At 42.0% G+C, this 22692-nt stretch overlaps 1 protein-coding gene and 1 gene segment (V, D, J or C); one reads left to right on the top strand and one right to left on the bottom strand.

Annotated features, from left to right (window-relative positions):
- LOC100336282 (T cell receptor alpha chain MC.7.G5) overlaps positions 1 to 22692 on the top strand; it is a gene marked incomplete in the record, with an annotated part of 1089855 nt that overhangs the window by 64989 nt on the left and 1002174 nt on the right.
- Positions 13703 to 15929, bottom strand: LOC107132832 (T cell receptor alpha variable 17-like). The segment is given in 2 exon segments: positions 13703 to 15369; positions 15782 to 15929. Coding segments are annotated over 2 exon segments (519 nt in total).

Genomic DNA, 22692 nt, shown 5'->3' with positions numbered 1-22692 from the left:
TTAGATAAAATTTTCTCAAAGCATGTTGACAGAGTCAACATGAATATAACTACTTCAGAGAAATGACTTGTGTTGAGGAGGGAGCACTTTCCATTCAGGGGGATCCTTCTTCTGACCCATGGGAACTTGGAGACACATGCAAGGAGGAAACCTCTGACTATTCATCTAGAAATGTAACTGGGGTTTCTTGCGAAGCTAGAAATACCTGTACATGCAAAAAATATGGAAGGAATAATAGAATATTTCCCTCAGCACGCCTAATGATATTTTCCTTCACGACGACTACATTGGCACATGTCAAATAATGTGTAGTTAAGTGATAAGGTTATTATCCTGATTTATCATGGAATGACAGATTTGTAAACTACAATAAAAGTAAAATATGTGACTTCTTTTTCACTGATAATGGTAGACTTGATCTTCCAATTGGAAAACTATTTTTGGACCTTGAACATCAGGTAGCACAAGAGATAAGGAAAACAGATGAGATGAGCACTAACATTGCCCAGCTTACTTCATGGAGGCAGCTTCTAGGCACCAGTGCATGAGGGATTTACCAAAAATAGTGCAGCTGTCTCATTGTGGGATTGAGACAGAATAGGAGAACGGAGATTCTGAAATACCTAAAAATTGTTGACCTCTGTACCAGAGAGGAGGAATGTTGAAAAAAGAGAGAGAGAGATAAGTGCAAGGCAGGGGTTGAGGGGGAGAGTGCGGTGGAGTTGGCCCATCGTTGGATGACAGAAACCTTACCGCTTTAGCCTCATGAGGGACAGGTGAGCTTAATTAGGGACCTTGGTTCTTGAAACACAATCACTATCGTTTCACTTCTTGTCACATAGTGGTTTTAACTCAACTAAGCATTTCCACTCCAGTACTCTTGCCTGGAAAATCCCATGGACGGAGGAGCCTGGTAGGCTGCAGTCCATGGGGTCGCTAAGAGTCGGACATGACTGTGCGACTTCACTTTCATGCATTGGAGAAGGAAATGGCAACCCACTCCAGTGTTCTTGCCTGGAGAATCCCAGGGACGGGGGAGCCCGGTGGGCTGCCGTCTATGGGGTCGCACAGAGTCGGACATGACTGAAGCGACTTAGCAGCAAGCATTTTTTTTAGGATGTCAAGTTTAGATGCTTAATGTGTTAGCCGGGCACTCTTCATTCCAGAGGCTCGTGTGCGTGGTGTTCCTCTGTCTTCTGTTTGTTTGTTTTATTAAGGAGTCAGGAATCTCTGTGGAAAGGACTGTTTGCTCAGTGTCTGTCAGCCCATTGGTCTGGTTTCCTGTGCAATTATTTGTGCCAGTGAAGTGAACCCAGAAGAAGATTTAACACGGTCATTTCATAGCTTGTTTTCTCTAGGGTTGGGTTTACCTTATGCAAAGTAAGACTGTATTATGGTAAGAAGTCAAAACATTGTTCTTTACCTACATAAACCATTCTAAGGCATGGCAACGCTGCGGCTTCAGACAGCTGGGAGGGAGGTTGCCTGACACAGGCTCTCAGGGCAGTGCTGTCAACCCAGGAACAATGCTGTGACTTTTAGTTGAATTAAGTCCAATTTGTTAATTTTTGTTTTTATTTCCAATACTCTAGGAGGTGGGTCAAAGAGGATCGTGCTGTGATGTATGTCAAAGAGTGTACTGCCTATGTTTTCCTCTAAGGGTTTTATGGATTCTGGCCTTAATTTAAGTTGTTAATGCATTTTGAGTTTGTTTTGTGTTCGGTGTTGGGAAGGGTTCTAGTATCATCCTTTTACCTGTAGCTTTCCAATTGTCTTTCAATTAATAATAAACGTTTCTAAATGGCAAGGACCAAGTCAGTTGAACACAAGAGCAATCTTCTTCAAATGATACCTGTTAGTGGACATAGAATTTCTCAACAGTCAAAATGACCTGTTTTTCTAAAATTAGGGTTTTTTTTTTAATGCACAGCTGTTTGCTGAGCTGTTCTGTTTTGTTTTTGCTTTTGGCTGTGCCGGGTCTTAATTTCAGCTTGTGAGATCTAGTTCCCTGATCAAGGATCAAACTCAGGACCCCGGCAGTGGGAGTGCAGAGTCCTATCCCCTGGACCAAAGTTCCCCCTAAAATTAGAATCTTGAATTAAGTTATCATGCTGGCAGGACTCTCTGGCTCAGTGGATCACTGAGGTTCTCTTAAACTTTTGTGCATGTTCAGGAATCCCTAGGCTCCAGCATTCATTCTGGAAACTTACAGAGTTGTCTACAACATGGAAACCTAAACCAGACATGATTCCTATCTCAAACTGCTTTCAGTTGACTGAGGAGCAGGTAAGAAAAAAAAGAAATCCTCTGCCCTGTCTGTAGTCCCACTAGCCTGGACCCAGAGATGTGGAATGAGGGATCAGACCGGAAGTAGAGCGCTGACACAGTTACCACCAGGGGAATAAAACCTGCTTGGATACTTTCCTTTCACGGTTCAGATTTAGTTTTGCTTTTTCATCTCCCTCTGCCTTTCTCTGGCCTGTTCATCAAGATGTTGAACCCCCAGTGCTCAGGTGGCCAACACCCAGGGTGCAGGACTCTAGGATGTTAGGGAGGAGGTCTGCACTGACCTTCAGGTAGGTGTCCTGACATCCACCCTGTTAAATGAAGGTGGGGACTACATCCTCCAGGACCATTAAAACTATTCTACTATTAAACTCTGTATTTTGATTGCTATGTTTATAAATTATGAGATGACAAATAATCAGTGTCTAGGCCACATCTCCCTGACTGCCTGGCAGTAAAACATATCTCTTTTCACACCTTCTGTGTCCCCCACTGTCCTTCCAGAAAGTCTGGTTCCCAAAGGCGCAGACAGGAGTTCAACCTTCAGAGATGCAGAGGGGATGCTCTGTGCAATGGGCATGATTATTGCAGAGATGCAGAGCCCAAGTGGCTCCACATTCCCTGCTCATGAGTAGAGGAGTGGGGAGATGTTCATGCCTTGGGAGTGGGTGATACTTTCTCCTAGTTTCTTGGAGCAGGTGAAAAGCTCACTCCACTCCAAAGATAGCTTATTGTAAGAGTACATAAACACTTTTTCCATATATCAGAAATATGACTCACTGATGAATAAATTTCCCCTGAGGTGATGTTATTATTGGCAAAGAGAATATCCTGTGCCCTGTTTTAATACAAACAATACACATCATGCCTGCAATATTTACCAACTGGACTGCTCTGACCCACAGGGTCATTGACAGAAGGATTATCTTGTCAGAAAACTCTCCTCCTGGAACTTACCTAGGTAGCAGCATTGCTGTAGCACCCATAGGGATGGAAAAGTCAAGGGAAGAGAGAATAAAGCTCCTAGTCACTGAAGATGGAGTGTCTTCAGGTGTATCTCAGCAAGACATACAATCCTATTCTGAATTATTAAAGCCAGAGACTACCTTCCAGATCACACAGCCATCCATTAACAATGTTCCTGGGAGTTTTTATTAACAGGTTGTGAAATATTTCAGCATATATCAACTGAATTGTCACTGAAGAGTTAATGACACAAGGGATTCTGTGTCTTTCGGGGGAATGTGAATGGGCTGAAAACAGGCATTTGTGGAGAAAAGCGCTTAGGTTCCTCTTTACACTGTCCCGCCCCAGATTCCTCTCTGTAGGGTAATCCAAGAATTCCAAGGTTCTTAGCTCTGAGCTTCAGAGCTGAAAGTACTTTGAGGATGCCTCTAGCACAGAACTCTGGAGAGCTGCCCACAGCCTGACCCCATCTGTGCCCTTGGGTTTGTGTTCAGCTCCCCCTGCGGCCTCTCTCACTGTGTCACTCAAAGCACAGTAGTACACAGCTGAGTCTGATGTTTGCACAGAGGATTTCTGCAGGTGGAAGGAGCTGTCACTCGAGATATGAGTGGCTTCAAAACCTTGCTGGTCACCTTCTGATTTAATGAGCTTTTCAGGAGCAGCTCAAGCTCTTTGTTTTGGTACTGGACATACCAGAAAAGAAAACCTGAATAGCTGGACTGGTAAGTACACTTCAAAATCAGAGATGTCTTCTCGGGAAGGGTAACAACACCTTCTGTTTGGGTCACCGAGTCTCCACTGGTCCCTCCTTAAAGAAAAAAACCACACACATAAGACTTTGTTAAGTTGGCTAAGGAAGAGGGACCATCTCCCGCTTGATAGAGGTTACATGACATCCTAAAACCAAGGAATAGAACATCTTAGAAATTTTAAATCAATGTTACTCACGCATTATCAACAAGATCACAAGTCCTAAGCACAAAGCAGACAGCATAGCTGGCTCAGAAGCAGTGGGAGGCTGTTTGGGGATACACGAAAGTTGAAAAAACTATTCCTCTGGTTTCTTGATCTTTTGTTGAAATCTTCAAGAAAATCTTGGTTCATGTGTTATGCAAGACAAACTCCCCTACAAGATCATGCTGTAGGCTGAGCAAGAGAAATGTTCTCAGAAATGAAAGATGAATTTATATCAAATCACCAACGAAAGGGAGCAGCGCCCTCTGTCGTTCTCCCTCTGTTCCTGCAGTCTGCTGTACATCTTTTGGTATTTACCCTGAAAAGGAGCTCAAGTTGTAGGCATAGAAGGGAAATAGGTATCTGGGGTGAGCGTAGGGCTCAAGGAAGGAAGCACCAAATAATTTCTGCAGACTTTGCAATGGTGTCCGAGGCTGAGATAGATGGTAATTCCTCTGTCTTTAAGATGCAGAGAAATACAGTTCCCTTAAGGCGTTCCAGGCCCAGCATCTATTGTCTGATCACATTGAACAATAAGCTCATTTAGGCAACTTAAGTTATAGTGTGAGTGTGAAAAAAGACTGAACTGAGATCTCTTCTTGTCATTTCCCTCACTGGTCCCCTAGAACCAGGGGTTGAGCTGTCTCTGCTTAGAATGTTCTTCCTTTCTGCCCAGAATCTTTGCCTAGGCAACTTTTTATTCCTTCTTTAAGAACCAATTACTCCTTATGAAAGTGCTGATCCAGTCCTTCAGGCTGAGTTAGGACCCACCTCTCTTCCCACCGTACCTTGTACGCACCTCTATCACTGTCATTTCTACACCATATTGGAATCATTTGTGTGTTGTTTTTCAAACTAGGTTTGATGCACCTGAGATCAGGAACTTCATCTTATTAATCTCAGTGGCCAACTTCTCAAAATACACAGAACACTAGTTCAGAGCAAATGATTTAAAAATATTTGAAAAATGAATAAGTGAATGAGGAGACATGTCCTGGGTGTACAATGATCTGTTTATGAAGTATGGTCTCTACGAGAAATAGTTCTCAGGCCCGCGGTATGATGAGCTGCTTCCAGCGGCATGTCTAGGGTCTGAACACGGGAGCATTAGGTATTTCTCAAAACTAAGGCACAGTTCTTCATATAAGAGACCACTCTCATACCGACTATTTAAAAAATATTATAGCACCTTTATACATACAAAACTCAGGTTAAGTATAAACGTCTTTGGTTCACAGTTAATCACCAAAGTGAAAGTTGCTTAGTCGTGTCCGACTCTTTGCGACCCCGTGAACTCTATGGGGTTCTCCAGGCCAAGATACTGGAGTGGGTAGCCTTTCCCTTCTCCAGGGATTTTCCCAACCCAGGAGTCAAACCCATATCTCCCACATTACAGACGGATTCTTTATTACTAGAGCCACAGGCAAAGCTCTAGAATATGGAGTGGTAACCTATCCCTTCTCCAGCGGATCTTCCCGATCTAGAAATTGAACCAGGGTCTCCTGCATTGCAGGTGGATTCTTTACCAACTGAGCTATCAGGGAAGTCTATGCATATAAAATACAAAATTAATAAAATTCATATTAAAACATTAATGTGAGAAGTGATATTTTACTGAAACTAAAGAGGTGGTGAAATCTCATTAGAAGAAAGCTATAGATTGTGTCATTCAATAATTCACCTGATTAAGATGATTTGGAGCTTAATGCACTAGTGTCTGCTGCTGCTGCTGCTGCTAAATCTCTTCTGTCATGTCCGACTCTGTGCGACCCAATAGAAGGCAGCCTACCAGGCTCCTCCATCCATAGGATTATCCAGGCAGGAGTACTGGAGTGGGTTGCCATTGCCTTCTCTGCACTATTGTCTGAATTACTGTGATTTCCAGTATTTTTACTTCTATTCAAAAAAATATATTTAAGTCATCATTATATAACTCTATTATTGAACAAAGCATCAAAAACCAGCACTGAAAAAAAAATATTGTGCATTTACTGCTACTCTTTTTCTACTGAATTGCATGTTGATACATTCAAACTTTGTAAATGTTTAAAAATATTCTTAAAACTTTTATCCATTTAAAGACCTATGATGCTTTTATTTGTAAAGTGTCATTATTCCATTTGTCTTTAATTAGAAAATGGAGAGTATTTTAAATTCTCCCAACAGATGATTAGAAATATTAGAAATATGATAGAAAATATTTAATTTGTTGTCATCAAGCAAAAAAAAACCAAATCGAAAAATTCTAATGTAATTCCTACACCCTGTAGGTTGGCAGACTTTTTTGTCTATAAAGGGTCAAATAGTAAATAGTTTAGGTTTTGAAGCCGTACAGTCTCTGCTACAACTATGCTGGTATAGCACAAAGCATCCATGGTCAATGCATAAATAAATGAGCATGGCTGTCTTCCAATAAAACTTTATTTATAAACATAAGTATCAAGCCACTTTGCCTTGTGGCTATCCTTTGCCAATCCTCACTATACTCCAAGAATTTATCCATAAACCTTTAAAATTACTTTTTTCACTAAATATTAGCATAGCTTTTTGAGGAGGCTTAAAATAAAGAACACATTAATGGATAGAAAAGAAGAAAGAAATTGAATGATGCTAATGCCAAAGATACTTCCTGGGTGGCTCAGTGGTAAAGAATCTACCTGCCAATGTAGGAGATGTGGATCTGATCCCTGGGTCAGGAAGATCCCCTGGAGGAGGAAATGGCAACCAACTCCAGGATTCTCACCTGGAAATCCAATGGAGAGAGGAGTCTTGCAGGCCACAGTCCATGAGGTCACAAAGAGCTGGACACAAAGAGTTTAGCAACTAAACAACAATAGCAAATGCTTCAGATACACTGATGCTGAGTTTTCAAGAATGAAAAACACAGATATGGACACTATCATCAAGGAGATCACAGAGTAGGATTGAAAATAGACCTTAAACAAATAATGAAAGAAATAAAAATAAATTACAAACCTGAAAATGCAGAGGTCTATAATTCTAAAAATACCCACTAAGCTTTCCTTAGCTACTGACTCTTGGACAAGTATACAAGAATGAGTAGGCATTTATTATTTTTTTTAATTTTTTTAAATTTTATTTTATTTTTAAACTTTACAATATTGTATTAGTTTTGCCAAATATTGAAATGGATCCGCCACAGGTATACATGTGTTCCCCATTCTGAACTCTCCTCCGTCCTCCCTCCCCATACCATCCCTCTGGGTCGTCCCAATGCACCAGCCTCAAGCATCCAGTATCGTGCATCGAACCTGGACTGGCGACTCATTTCATATATGATATTATACATATTTCAATGCCATTCTCCCAAATCATCCCACCCTCTCCCTCTGTCAGAGTCCAAAAGACTGTTCTACACATCAGTGTCTCTTTTGCTGTCTCATATACAGCGTTATTGTTACCATCTTTGTAAATTTCATATATATGAGTTAGTATACTGTATTGGTGTTTTTCTTTCTGGCTTACTTCACTCTGTATAATAGGCTCCAGTTTCATCCACCTCATTAGAACTGACTCTTTTGAAGCAAGGAAAAGAATTTTAGGAAAAGAAAAAAATAAGAAAATCACCTAAAAAATCTATGAATGGGTTATATAAGAGGAAAATAGTGCCTTTGACCAACTTAGTATTGTTGAAGAGAGAGGGAGAGACAGAGATGGAGAGATTAGGGATGCATAATGAAATGAAGTTGGAGAGGTAGCTTTTCTTTGTCCTAAGAGCAAATGGGGACCCAGGTGACTGACATGCTAACATCTGCACTCTGGCAAAATCGTTCTCACTATGGAAAAGGGACTACATGGAAGAGTGATGGGGTGTGTCAAGTGTTGAGCAAGAGACTGAGATGGATTTTTAATGAGGATTGTGGAGGTGAATTGGGTTGTGGGGATTGTGACATCTGCTAGAGGACTTTTAGGAAGCAAAGTCAACAGAACTGGGAAGTAGACTGAATACAGTATCTCAAAAATGAATATAACTAAACAAACAAAAAACCTACATGAGTTGTGCTGCTGCTGCTGTTTCTAAGTCACCTCAGTTGTGTCCAACTCTGTGCGACCCCATAGACAGCAGCCCACCAGGCTCCCCCATCCCTAGGATTCTCAAGGCAATAACACTGGAGTGGCTTGCCATTTCTTTCTCCAATGCATGAAAGTGAAGAGTGAAAGTGAAGTCACTCAATCGTGTCTGACTCTTAGCAACTCCATGGACTGCAGCCTACCAGGCTCCTGCATCCATGGGATTTTCCAGGCAAGAGTACTGGAGTGGGGTGCCATTGCCTTCTCCAATATAGCCTAAATTGAGAGTACAGCAGAAACTTCTATTTGCCTATAGAATGCTCATTTTCTACTACTTCTAATAGAACTACGATTTTTAAAATTTTTATTTTATATTGGAGTGTAGTTGATTGGCAGTGTTATGTTAGTTTCAAGTGTACAGCAAAGTGATTCAGTTATACATAAACATGTATCTATTCTTTTTCAAATCTTTTCCCACTTAGGTTACTACAGAATACTGAGCAGTTTTCCCTGTCCACTACAGTGGGTCCTTGTTGAGTATATACTATATTTTTTAATTTTTAATTGGAGGATAATTATTTTATACTCTAGCGATGGTTTCTGCCATAGATCAATATGAATCAGCCACAGGCATACACACGTCCCCTCCCTCTTAAACCTCACTCCCACCCCTTCCCCATTCCACCCTTCTAGGGTGTTACAGAGCAGTGGCTTTGAGTTCCCTGCATCATAGAGCAAATTCCCACTGGCTATCTATTTTACATATAGTAATGTATATATTTCAGTACTACTCTCTCAAGTCTTCCCACCCTCTCCCTTCCTCACTGTGACCAAAAGTCTGTTCTTTATGTCTGCGTCTCCTTTGCTGCCCTGCACATAGGTCCATCATCGCCATCTTTCTAGATTCCATATGGATGGATTAATACATAATATTTGTCTTTCTTGTTCTGGCTTACTTCACCCTGTGCAATAGGTTTTAAGTCCATCCACCTCATTAGAACTGACTCAAGTGTGTTCCTTTTTATAGAGGAGCTGCCCCAAGTCCGACGTCAGGGGCAGTGGTCGGGAGGAGCTATCCCCCGCCTGAGGCCAGGGGTGGCAGCCGGGAGGATCTACCCCATGCCTGAGATCAGGGGCGGCGGCCAAGAGAAGCAACTCCACATCCAAGGAGCAGTGGCTTCGCGGATGTAGGAGGGCCGAGAGGAGCTACTCCATGTTCAAGGTCAGGAGGGGTGTCGGTGAGGAGATACCCCTCGTCCAAGGTAAGGAGCAGCGGATGCGCTTTGCTGGAGTCGCCATGAAGAGATATCCCATGTCCAAGGTAAGAGAAACCCAAGTAAGAGGGTAGATGTTGCGAGAGGACATCAGAGGGCAGACACACTGAAACCATAATCACAGAAAACTAGTCAATCTAATCATATGGACCACAGCCATGTCTAACTCAATGAAACTAAGCCATGCTGGGTGGGGCCACCCAGGACGGGTGGGTCATGGTGGAGAGGTTTGACAAAATGGAGAAGGGAATGGCAAACCACTTCAGTATTCTTGCCTTGAGAACCCCATGAACAATATCAAAAGGCAAAATGATAGGATACTGAAAGAGGAACTTCCCAGGTCGGTAGGTGCCCAATATACTACTGGAGATCAGTGGAGAAATAACTCCAGAAAGAATGAAGGGATGGAGCCAAAACAAAAACAACACCCAGTCATGGATGTGCCTGGTGATAGAAGCAAGGTCCAATGCTGTAAAGAGCAATGTTGCATAGGAACCTGGAATGTTACGTTCGTGAATCAAGGCAAATTGGAAGTGGTCAAACAGGAGATGGCAAGAGTGAATGTCGACATTCTAGGAATCAGCGAACTGAAATGGACTGGAATGGGTGAATTTAACTCAGATGACCATTATATCTACTACTGAGGGCAGGAATCCCTTAGAAGAAATGGAGTAGCCATCATGGTCACAAAAGAGTCTGAAATGTAATACTTGGATGCAATCTCAAAAACGACAAAATGATCCCTGTTCGTTTCCAAGGCAAAGCATTCAATATCACAGAAATCCAAGTCTATGCCCCAACCAGTAATGCTGAAGAAGCTAAATTTGAACGGTTCTATGAAGACCTACAAGACCTTCTAGAACTAACACCCAAAAAAGATGTCCTTTTCATTATAGGGAACTGGAATGCAAAAGTAGGAAGTCAAGAAACACCTGGAGCAACAGGCAAATTTGGCCTTTAGAATACAAGTCTTTGCAGGGCAAAGACTAATAGAGTTTTGCCAAGAAAATGCACTGGTCATAGCAAACACCCTCTTCCAACGACATAAGAGAAGACTCTATACATGGACATCACCAGATGGTCAACATTGAAATCAGACTGATTATATTCTTTGCAGCCAAAGATGGAGAAGCTCTATACAGTCAGCAAAAACAAGACCGGGAGCTGACTGTGGCTCAGACCATGAACTCCTTATTGCCAAATCCAGACTTAAATTGAAGAAAGGTGCGAAAACCACTAGGCCATTCAGGTATGACCTAAATCAAATCCCTTATGGTTATACAATGGAAGTGAGAAAAAGATTTACAGAACTAGATCTGATAGAGTGCCTGATGAACTATGGACAGAGGTTTATGACATTGTACAAGAGACAGGGATCAAGACCATCCCCATGGAAAAGCAAAAAAGCAAAATAGCTGTCTGGGGAGGCCTTACCAATAGCTGTGAAAAGAAGAGAAGTGAAAAGCAAAGGACAAAAGGAAGGATATAAGCATCTGAATGCAGAGTTCCAAAGAATAGCAAGAAGAGATAAGAAAGCCTTCCTCAGCGATCAGTGCAAAGAAATAGAGGAAAACAACAAAATGGGAAAGACTAGAGATCTTAAGAAAATTAGAGATACCAGTGGAACATTTCATGCAAAGATGGGCTTGATAAAGGACAGAAATGGTATGGACCTAACAGAAGTAGATGATATTAAAGAGGTGGCAAGAATACACGGAAGAACTGTACAAAAAAGATCTTCATGACCAAGATAATCACGATGGTGTGATCACTCACGTAGAGCCAGACATCCTAGAATGTGAAGTCAAGTGGGCCTTAGAAAGTATCATTACGAACCAAGCTAGGCGAAGTGATGGAATTCCAGTTGAGCTATTCCAAATCCTGAAAGATGATGCTGTGAAAGTGCTACACTCAATATGCCAGCAAATTTGGAAAACTCAGCAGTGGCCACAGGACGGGAGAAGGTCAGTTTTCATTCCAATCCCAAAGAAAGGCAACCCCAAAGAATGCTCAAACTACCACACAATTCCACTCATCTCACATGCTAGTGAAGTAATGCTCAAAACTCTTCAAGTCAGGCTTCAGCAATATGTGAACTGTGAAATTCTAGATGTTCAAGCTGGATTTAGAAAAGGCAGAGGAACCAGAGATCAAATTGCCAACATCCGCTGTATCATCAAAAAAGCAAGAGAGTTCCAGAAAAACATCTATTTTTGTTTTATTGACTATGCCAAAGCCTTTGACTGTGTGGATCACAATAAACTGTGGAAAATTCTGAAAAAGATGGGAATACCAGACCACCTGACCTTCCTCTTGAGAAACCTATATGCAGCTCAGGAGGCAACAGTTAGAACAGAACATGGAACAACAGACTGGTTCCAAATAGGAAAAGGAGTACGTCAAGGCTGTATATTGTCACCCTGCTTATTTAACTTATATGCAGAGTACATCATGAGAAACGCTGGGATGGAAGAATCACAAGCTGGAATCAAGATTGCTGGGAGAAATATCAATAACCTCAGATATGCAGATGATACTACCCTTATGGCAGAAAGTGAAGAGGAAATAAAAAGCCTCTTGATGAAAGTGAAAGAGGAGAGTGAAAAAGTTGGCTTAAAGATCAATATTCAGAAAACTAAGATCATGGCATCTAGTCCCATCAACTCATGGGGAATAGATGGGGAAACAGTGGCAGACTGTATTTTCAGGGGCTCCAAAATCACTGCAGATGGTGACTGCAGCCATGAAATTAAAAGATGCTTACTCCTTGGAAGGAAAGTTATGACCAACCTAGATAGCATATTGAAAAGCAGAGACATTACTTTGCCAACAAAGGTCCGTCTAGTCAAGGCTATGGTTTTTCCAGTGGTCACATATGGATGTGAGAGTTGGACTGTGAAGAAAGCTGAGTGCCAAAGAATTGATGTTTTTGAACTGTGGTGTTGGAGAAGACTTTTGAGAGCCCGTTGGACTGTAAGGAGATCCAACTAGTCCATTCTAAAGGAGATTGGTCCTGGGTGTTCATTGGAAGGAATGATGCTAAAGCTGAAACTCCAATACTTTGGCCACCTCATGCGAAGAATTGACTCATTGGAAAAGACTCTGATGCTGAGAGGGATTGGGGGCAGGAGGAGAAGGGGACGACAGAGGATGTGATGGCTGGATGGCATCACCGACTCGATGGACGTGAGTTTGAGTGAACTCCGTCTGGGAGTTGGTGATGCACGGGGAGGCCTGGTGTGCTGCAAAGAGCTGGACAGAAATGAGCAACTGAACTGAACTGAACTGCACTGAATATTCCATTGTGCATATGCACCACAACTTCTTTATCCATTCATCCGTCAATGGACATCTGGGTTGCTTCCTTGTCCTAGCTATTGTAAATAGTGCTTCAATAAACTGGAGTACACGTGTCTTTTTCAATTATGGTAGAATCACAATTTTGTTGTGAGTGACAACATGCTGAGATTGAAAAGATCCTGACATCCCAACCTAGACAGCATATTAAAAAGTAGAGACATTTCTTTGCCAAGAAGGTCTATATAGTCAAACCTGTGATTTTTCCAGTAGTCATGTATGGATGTGAGAGTTGAACCATGAAAAAAGCTGAGCACTGAAGAATTGATGCTTTTGAACTGTGGTGTTGGAGAAGACTCTCAAGAGTCTCTTGGACAGTAAGGAGATCAAACCAGTCAATCCTGAAGGAAATAAGTCCTGAATATTCATTGGAAGGTTGATGCTGAAATTGAAGCTCCAATACTTTGGCCACCTGATGTGAAGAACTGATTCATTGGAAAAGACCTTGATGCTGGGAAAGATTGAAGGCAGGAGGAAAAGGGGATGACAGAGGATGAGATGGTTGAATGGCATCACTGACTCAATGGACATCAATTTGAGCATCACCAATTTGGGAATTGGTGATGGACAAGGAAGCCTGGCATTCTGCAATCCATGGGATTGCAAAGAGTCAGACACAACTGAGCGACTAAACTGAATTTAATTGAGAACAACAATTTTGTTGTGAGCGACAACATGCTGAGACTGAAAAACTCTTGATATCCCAGGCTCCTTTGCAGATTTAAGAAATGTGGGGACGTGGACTAACACTCTGATAAATGAAATGCAAGTAGAAGGTGCTGGGTGAAGCTTCTGAAAATTATTGACTTGGCCAGCATGTACTCATTTGCTTCTTGATGTTCTTTCTGGAACGTGTATAAAGTGGATGAATTTCTTGCTGTTTCAGCAAAGTATATAAACAAAAGTGACAATTTAAGGACAAGAAACAGCTAGAAAGAAGACCCTTGACTCCTCCCAAGATTATGAAGCTAGTACACCAGCCCTGGACTGCACATGGTACATGCGATAGAGCTGCTTTATATGAGAGGGAAGTAAACTCCAGCTTGTTAAAAACATTATCTGAGTTTTTTGTGACATGAAGCTGAACCAATATCTGATATAAATGATGTTTGATAAAAATGCAATCCATCACTACATCAGTATGATTGAGTAAACTCCTAATAACCCAGGTCTTCAAAGGTGTTCTAGGTGATTCTGACACAGGTGATGTTGGTGGTTTAAGGTCTGGAATGTGGGAACCACAGTCCTACCAACCTTTCCCCTGCCCTCTCCTACCTTTTTCACCAAGTGTCACATAAATACAAATGTCCTTAGCCCACAAACACATTTTCAGTAGCATCAAAACTGTATCAAGAAAACTATTCTTACCAGGAACAAGAATACAATGGATGGAAAACTGTTATATATGTGATAATAAACAGAAGTATCCACTTTTAAAAAACAATGTTTTAAGGGCTGATAGCAGAAAACATATATCTCTCACTTGTAAGGGGAAAAATTCTGACTTTTGGATAAATTTCCATCTCTTTAATGGAGAAATTGATGCTTAGAAATCATACAAATCATAAATGGCAGAATCAGATTCACATCTTTGTATCTTTTACTCCAAATACTGAGATCTTCGTGTCTATTATTACATAACATTTTCACTCCTCAGTTTTAAAGTGAAAAGTTTCATGGAAACAGTCCTAAATCCTTTTTATTTCTAATGTCTGATGAATCTACTGTTTTCTATACAGGAATTAGAGAAATACTAAAATCATCTCATGCATCTTAAAGCCCCACCTAGGTCTTGAGGGGACTGCACATATAACAGATGAGCCCTTCTAATACTGAGAAGTCCTTCTTCATCCTCCAGAAGTGACCTGGTAAAATTAGAACTTGAAGGGTCTTTAAGCTCATCAGTCTAAATCCTTTGTTTAAACTGAGGACACTGAAGGCTGCTACACCCATGATATGCCTGAAGACACAGCCAGGGTGGGCAGAGCTGAATTTGGCACTTCAGCTTCCCTTTCTAAATCCCATGCCCTTTACTATAGACATGCTACCAAAAACTCAGGAATTTGAGAGGAGCTCCCTTTCGTGTTGCTAGCCGTTTGCAGACTCTCCTTTGTGGGAAGACAAAACCACCAACTCTGCACACTGTCGCGGCTTCTAAGAGACAGCTCTGGCAGGTTTGCACTGGGGCTGCGGATGCCAGCTGAGCACTGTGTGTCTGGAGCACAGAGGTAAGTAGCAGTGTCCTCAGCCTGGGAAGCCATGATGGACAAGGAGCTGCTTTTGATGGAGTTGTCAAGCGTGAAGTGCAGTCTTCCACTATGTTTCTGTCTCTCATTTGAACGCATTAAAATCAGGTGAACAAAGCCTCGCCTTGAATCCTGTCTGTACCACTGTAAGGCAGGTAAAGTAATACTTTTATAACTGCAGTTCATGGTGACATTTTCACCCTCCTGGATGCTCAGGGTCTGAAGCTTCTGTTTTCCTTGCTGGTTATTCACCTCTGGGCAGAAACAAAAGGACAGAAGCCAGGAGTCAGTCACTGCATTTTCACTCACTAGTGTTTGCGTTTCCTTCCATAATTTGAGGGTACATTTCCCAATTAACAGGCTTTCCTGGTGGCACAGTGGTAAAGAATCTGCCTGCAATCCAGGAGATGTGGCTTTGATCCCTGGGTCAGGAAGATCTCCAGGAGAAGGGAATGGCAACTCACTCCAGGATTCTTGCCTGGAAAATTCCAGGGACTGAGGAGCCTGGCGGGCTACAGTCCCTTGGGTCGCAAAGATTTAGACAGGACTGAGCGGCTAACACTTTCACTTTTCACTTTTCCCAATTAAAGAGAAGATTTTGCCCCTCAGTCTTGTGAGCTCTGAACTTTGGACACCCTCTTCCCATCACCAAGAGCCCCAACTCACTGGCCAGCTGAAGCCACAGAATCACCAAAGACAGGGCCAGAAGCTTCTCCATTCTTCTTCTTCAGGGGGATCATGGAAGACGCAGCTCTTGCCCTGAAATAAAGCCAGGTTCCTCAGTCTAGCTCTCTTTTTTGAGTATACTCATCCAATCCCTCTGAGTCCCAGAAAGAGTCTCAGGTTTCTTACCCAGCAAATCAAAGGACGCTTAGTCTTTTTGCTTTAAATACAAACACGTTGATTTCAAAGTGAGTCTGAGGAGAGAGGCACTGCCCTCTTGTGGGGGTAACATCATCCTGCTGAGAGAACCACCTGAGGAAAGTGAAGTGTGTTAGGGCTGGTTCAGAGGAAATTGCAAAGCTGTTCTATTCTCTGCCTTTATTGAACTCCAGTTCCAGCCTAGAGTGAGAACAGATACAGATACAGTTTAATGTACTAAAAACTCAATGAAGAAAGAACACTGATGCCCAGTATTTACAGAATACCTCTGAGGAGCACGGTTAGACTTCTTTAGTCACTTCCAATACCCTGTCCTTCTTCTTTTTTCCTAATTTGCCTCATGCTGGAATGAGACTGTATATGAGTCAGGGTTCTTACTTACGAGTAACAGAAACTGACTCTGGCTGAATTAAATAGAAAAGGAATAAGTTAATTAATATTGGGTTTGCCTCAGAATCTCCCATATGGTCAGAAAACTGGACTCCAAAGTGATAGAGTCAGTCTACCAAACATTTAAGGAAGAGTTAACACTGATTCTTCTCAAACTACTCTCAGAAGTTGCAGAGATTGCAGAGAAAGGAACATATCAGTGCAACCTGCTTCATCACTTTGGCCTCATGATCTCGTGATCCGGCCTTGCTAGCAGTGCTGAAAGTTATGCATGAACTCAAAAACACTGCTTTCCCCTTACCAAGTTTGACACTGCTGATGCTATTGCTCAGTGCCCAATCTGTCAATGACAGACTAATACTGAGTCCTGGATATGGTGTCATTCCCCAGAGAGACTTCCCGGATGCCTGATGACAACTGGATTTCATTCAGTTCAGTTCAGTCACTCAGCCATGTCCAACTCTTTGTGACCCCATGAATCCCAGCACGCCAGGCCTCCCTGTCCAACACCAACTCCTGGAGTTCACCAAAACTCATGTCCATAGAGTCGGTGATGCCATCCAGCCATCTCATCCTCTGTCGTCCACTTATCCTCCTGCCCCCAATCCCTCCCATCATCAGGGTCTTTACCAATGAGTCAAATCTTCGCATGAGGTGGCCAAAGTACTGGAGTTTCAGCTTCAGCATCATTCCTTCCAAAGAAATCCCAGGGCTGATCTCCTTCAGAATGGACTGGTTGGATCTCCTTGCAGTCCAAGGGACTCTCAGGAGTCTTCTCCAACACCACACTTAAAAAGCATCAATTCTTCGGTGCTCAGCCTTCTTCACAGTCCAACTCTCACATCCATACATGACCACAGGAAAAACCATAGCCTTGACTAGACGAACCTTTGTTGGCAAAGTAATGTCTCTGCTTTTCAGTATGCTATCTAGGTTGGTCATAACTTTCCTTCCAAGGAGTAAGCATCTTTTAGTTTCGTGGCTGCAACCACCATCTATAGTGATTTTGGAGCCCAGAAAAATAAAGTCTGACACTGTTTCCACTGTTTCCCCATCTATTTCCCATGAAGTGGTGGGACCGGATACCATGACCTTCGTTTTCTGAATGTTGAGCTTTAAGCCAACTTTTTCACTCTTCTCTTTCACATTCATCAAGAGGCTTTTGAGTTCCTCTTCACTTTCTGCCATAAGGGTGGTGTCATCTGCATATCTGAGGTTATTGATATTTCTCCCGGCAGTCTTGATTCCAGCTTGTTTTTCTTCCAGTCCAGCATTCCTCATGATGTACTCTGCATATAAGTTAAATAAGCAGGGTGACAATATAGAGCCTTGACGAACTCCTTTTCCTATTTGGAACCAGTCTGTTGTTCCATGTCCAGTTCTAACTGTTGCTTCCTGACCTGCATACAAAAATCTCAAGAGGCAGGTCAGGTGGCCTGGTATTCCCATCTCTTGAAGAATTTTCCACAGTTTATTGTGATCCACACAGTCAAAGGCTTTGGCATAGTCAATAAAGCAGAAATAGATGTATTTCTGGAACTCTCTTGCTTTTTCTATCATCCAGCGGATGTTGGCAATTTGATCTCTGGTTCCTCTGCCTTTTCTAAAACCAGCTTGAACATCAGGAAGTTCACGGTTCACATATTGCTGAAGCCTGGCTTGGAGAATTTTGAGCATTACTTTACTAGCGTGTGAGATGAGTGCAATTGTGAGGTAGTTTGTGCATTCTTTGGCATTGCCTTTCTTTGGGATTGGAATGAAATCTGACCTTTTCCAGTCCTGTGGCCACTGCTGAGTTTTCCAAATTTGCTGGCATATTGAGTGTAGCACTTTCACAGCATCATCTTTCAGGATTTGGAATAGCTCAACTGGAATTCCATCACCTCCACTAGCTTTGTTCGTAGTGATGCTTTCTAAGGCCTACTTGACTTCACATTCCAGGATGTCTGGCTCTAGATGAGTGATCACACCATCATGATTATCTGGGTCATGAAGATTTTTTTGGTACAGTTCTTCTGTGTATTCTTGCCATCTCTTCTTAGTATCTTCTACTTCTGTTAGGGCCATACCACTTCTGTCCTTTATCGAGCTCATCTTTGCATGAAATGTTCCTTTGGTATCTCTGATTTTCAGCAATTGTCAAAATGTGTTTGCTTGTTGACTCTCATGAAAATATTTTGCACTTTATCAGTGCAAAAAATTGATTTATGAGTGTCTAAGAATACAGTCAGAGTGCTAGGAATAAGACCGTGGCATCTGAAGTCAGATTGCTTCTCTTCCAGTACTGTTCTGTCACTGGGTACCTCTACCTTTTAAAGTCTTTCAGCTTTTTACTTTTTATTTTTTATGCTTTTTCCCCTTGTTGTAAAAAAAAAAAATGAGGACAACCCAATACCTGTGTCATAAAGTTATATGGAGATTAAATAATCACATGTAAGTGCTACCTAAACATTAGCTACTTTACTATATTTGATTTTAAGGACTTCCATACACTTAAAGTCATGAATACAAGCACTGCCAAGCAAGACAATGCTCCCTTTTCCTTTCTTAAAAGTTGAGTCACCAGTTAATATTAACAGATAAATGCTTGTGTTACCAGCGGCACATGAGCATTTGTAGGTTTCTCCCTGTACTAGCCTATTTAGTATCTGCTTTTTGAGGCTCTAACTTTGACCTTGAGTTGGACCTTTCCACTGTTGACTGAAACATGAGTTTGAAACTTGCCATTTTTTTAAAACAAATCTGTGTTAGCATTAAATGTTTATAATTAGAGAGAAAATTTAAATACTGACAAAATTAATCAGGGAACCTAATGCTGTGCAAACGCTGCTGTGCAAGTCTGTCCCATGGCAGGGCCTGTGGCTGAGCCCAGCTGCAGTTTGGGTACAGGCTGCAGGCCACCTGGGAGCACTGTGCCTCCACCACACAGAGGTAGGTGGCTGAGTCTTCCAACTGGGAGGCTGTGATGTGTAGGGTACTATACTGCTTCTTAGAATTCACTGTGGAACTCAGTCTTTCATTCTGCTTCATCCCTGAAGCTATGAAAAACAGACTGATGAGGCTGCCTCTGGGATTCTGCTGGAACCACTGCACACTGCTCACTGCGGCAGAAAAATTGCACCACAGAGTAGAGTTGGCTCCCTCCTGGAGGCTCAAGACTGAAGGACTCTGCTCCACCTTCACTGCCCTAACCCCTGCTTGGAAAGAGAGAGAAGCAAACACAAATGATGTCACTGGGGAGTCATGGGTGCAATTTCCAGACCTGTAAACTATATCAAGAAACTCCTGAGGATGTAGGACCATCTAGGAGCCCCAGGTCAGCTCTCCTTCCCTCCCTCTCACTGTCAACTGTGGACCCTCCCCAGTCCCCTCTCTGGGATGACCCCGACTCACAGCAAATCTGGATGCACAGAAGCCCCAGCAGGGTTCCCCATTTTCTCTTCATGGCTCCTTGCCCAGTTACTGGAGTGCCTTCTCCCCTATCAAAGGGTGCAGTCTTGGGTTCAGAGAAATTTTGTTCTTACTGTCAATATGTTCCATTAGAATCGCTGAGAACCAACCCATCTGAGGTGTGTCACTCACTTAACAGGAAACTCCACCAATGATGGCCCAGGCCAGGCTCAGTGTGTAATGTCTCAGGTGTGTGGATGTGTAGGGGGCGGGGAAACCCAGGCTGGTGAGGGTGAGGGAGGCAATGAGGGGGGAAATGCCCAGCATTCCCAGTTTTTTTTTTTTTTCAGAACTGTTTTAGGTAGGAAAGAGTGAAAGTTTGGATGGAAGGTAAGAAAAGTGAAAACAAAAAAACTCAGAGGGAAATAGTTTTCCTTGGTTTTAACACAACCTGGAAGATGATAGTTTCAGTGAGCCTACCTTCTGAACAAGAATTAAGACAGGAAGTTTGACAAAGAATTGGATAATTTATTTACATGGAATGTCTAACAAAGAAATACTGTTTCATGGTACATTACATTTTGTTAATCCCTTTTGTTACAAAACTAAACACAAATAAAATAAATTAAAATAGTTTTGTAAATCTAAAAATGTAGATTTATTTTTATATATGAACACAGTTCAGTTCAGTTCAGTCGCTCATTCATGTCCAACTCTTTGCAACCCTATGAATCTTAGCACGCCAGGCCTCCCTGTCCATCACCAACTCCCGGAGTTCACTCAGACTCACATCCATCGAGTCAGTGATCCCATCTTGCCATCTCATCCTCTGTTGTCCCCTTCTCCTCCTGCCCCCAATCCCTCCCAGCATCAGAGTTTTTTCCAATGAGTCAGTTCTTCGCTTGAGGTGGCCAAAGTACTGGAGTTTCAGCTTCAGCATCAGTCCTTTCAATGAACACCCAGGACTGATCTCCTTTAGGATGGACTTCTTGGATCTCCTTGCAGTCCAAGGGACTCTCAAGAGTCTTCTCCAACACAACAGTTCAAAAGCATCAATTCTTCGGCGCTCAGCTTTCTTCACGGTCCAACTCTTACATCCATACATGACTACTGGAAAAACCATTGCCTTGACTAGACACAGTAGAGGTCTACAATTAGACTTTGGTAAAAAAAAATTAAATGACCATGTTTAGATATCCACCTTAGTCTCATTCCCGCCTCCTCTCTTCTCCCTTCCAACCCTTTCCCCTGACATTCTGCACATCACATGGCTGGTTCTGCTCTGTGAACATGAAGGGAGGGCCACATTTTTTACTTCAGACAAAAAAGTTCTCTTTTTCCCTCCAGTCTTTCCTTATACCTTCCCCCTTTCTCCTCTCTTTACTTTTATTCCTATTTCCCTCTTCTCTTTGTCTTTTTCCTCAGGGGAGAGACAGGATACAACACTATAGCAGGGTATCAAAGTAATTTCTAAGTCAGTAGAATAAAAGGTCTTTTTAAGAATTTTTCATTCTAAAAATCAGAGGAAAAGGAAATAGATAATTTTTTTTTTTCTTTTCCTACTGGATCCTCCAGCCCTATTTGGTTCTAACAGATTCCTACTCTTAATCCTGCTCCAGCAATCATCTCTGTCAAATTATCTTAGCCCAGGCCCTCCTCAACCTGATCCAGTCACCAGTCTAGGAAGATCTGAGCTCCATCTTTGTGAGATTATGCTAAAATAAAAGAGCCAAGTAAATGACAGGAACATTTGGTAAATATTCTCCCTGAATATTTTTTTCTTTTAAATGTCATTGTTTTCTTTTTTTTTTATTGTAGTAAAAGCCACATAATATAAAACATACTATTTTAACCATATTTAAATGTACAGTTCAGTGGCACTAAGTACATTCACATTGTTGTGCAACTCTCACCATCATCCGTCTCCCAAATTTTTCACCTTCCTAAACTGAAACTGTGTCCCCATTAAACACTAATTCCCCATTTCCCCCCCTGCCCCACCATTACCCCACTACCCCCTAGCCCCTGGCAGCTACCAATGGACTTTTTATTTTTTTTTAATTCCAATGTACTTTCTGACTCTATGACTTTGATTATTCTAAGTACCTCTTTTTTTTTTCATTTTTTTAAATTTAATTTTATTTTTAAACTTTACATAATTGTATTAGTTTTGCCAAATATCAAAATGAATCTGCCACAGGTATACATGTGTTCCCCATCCTGAACTCTAAGTACCTCTTATAAATGGAATCAAACAGTATTTATCTTACACTTAGTCACTTTTACTTTATCACATTTTCCTCAGTCCCTCTTCTAACTCTTATTAACCATTTCCCCATTCAGTTTTTGTTTTCTTTCCAAATATTCACCCACAGATGGGACTATCTAGGATCTTAAGAAAAGTTCCTCAGTTAAAGTGAAGCCAGTGGATTAAAGCCATTAGCATAAACTGTCACAGCTCTCTCCTATGTCTGATCTCAGGTCATGGGGCAATCCCCATGCAAAAACAGATGCTGCCACTGTCCCATTTGAAGCGATCCTCTGAGCAAGTGCCAGCCTCCAGTCTGTTGGAGATATTGTATATTCCTCATAGGCTGTCTTTCCTCTTATGAATCCTGACTCTGAAAATTAAGACTATGTCTGCATGAGAGCTAAGTTGAGTTCCCTCTGCCCTACGTGTCTATAGAATATTCGGTCTTTCTGAAAATGCCCTAGGTCGATCTCTTGAGTCACTGACAGCCTCATGTTCACCAGAAGTTTGTGTTCAGCTCCTCTTTCTGTCCCACAAACTGTGTCACCCAAAGCACAGAAGTACGTGGCCGAGTCCCTCCAATGGGCTAATGGTTTCTCCATGTGGAATGTGGCTCCACTCTTAAATTCAGCCTTAAAACCTTTGATGCCTGAAATAAGGCCTT

This window comes from Bos taurus, chromosome 10 (genome assembly GCF_002263795.3).
Source record: "Bos taurus isolate L1 Dominette 01449 registration number 42190680 breed Hereford chromosome 10, ARS-UCD2.0, whole genome shotgun sequence".
Taxonomy (NCBI): Eukaryota; Metazoa; Chordata; class Mammalia; order Artiodactyla; family Bovidae; genus Bos; species Bos taurus.
Note: the sequence above shows the minus strand (reverse complement) of the source record. Positions and strands in the feature narration are given on the sequence as shown.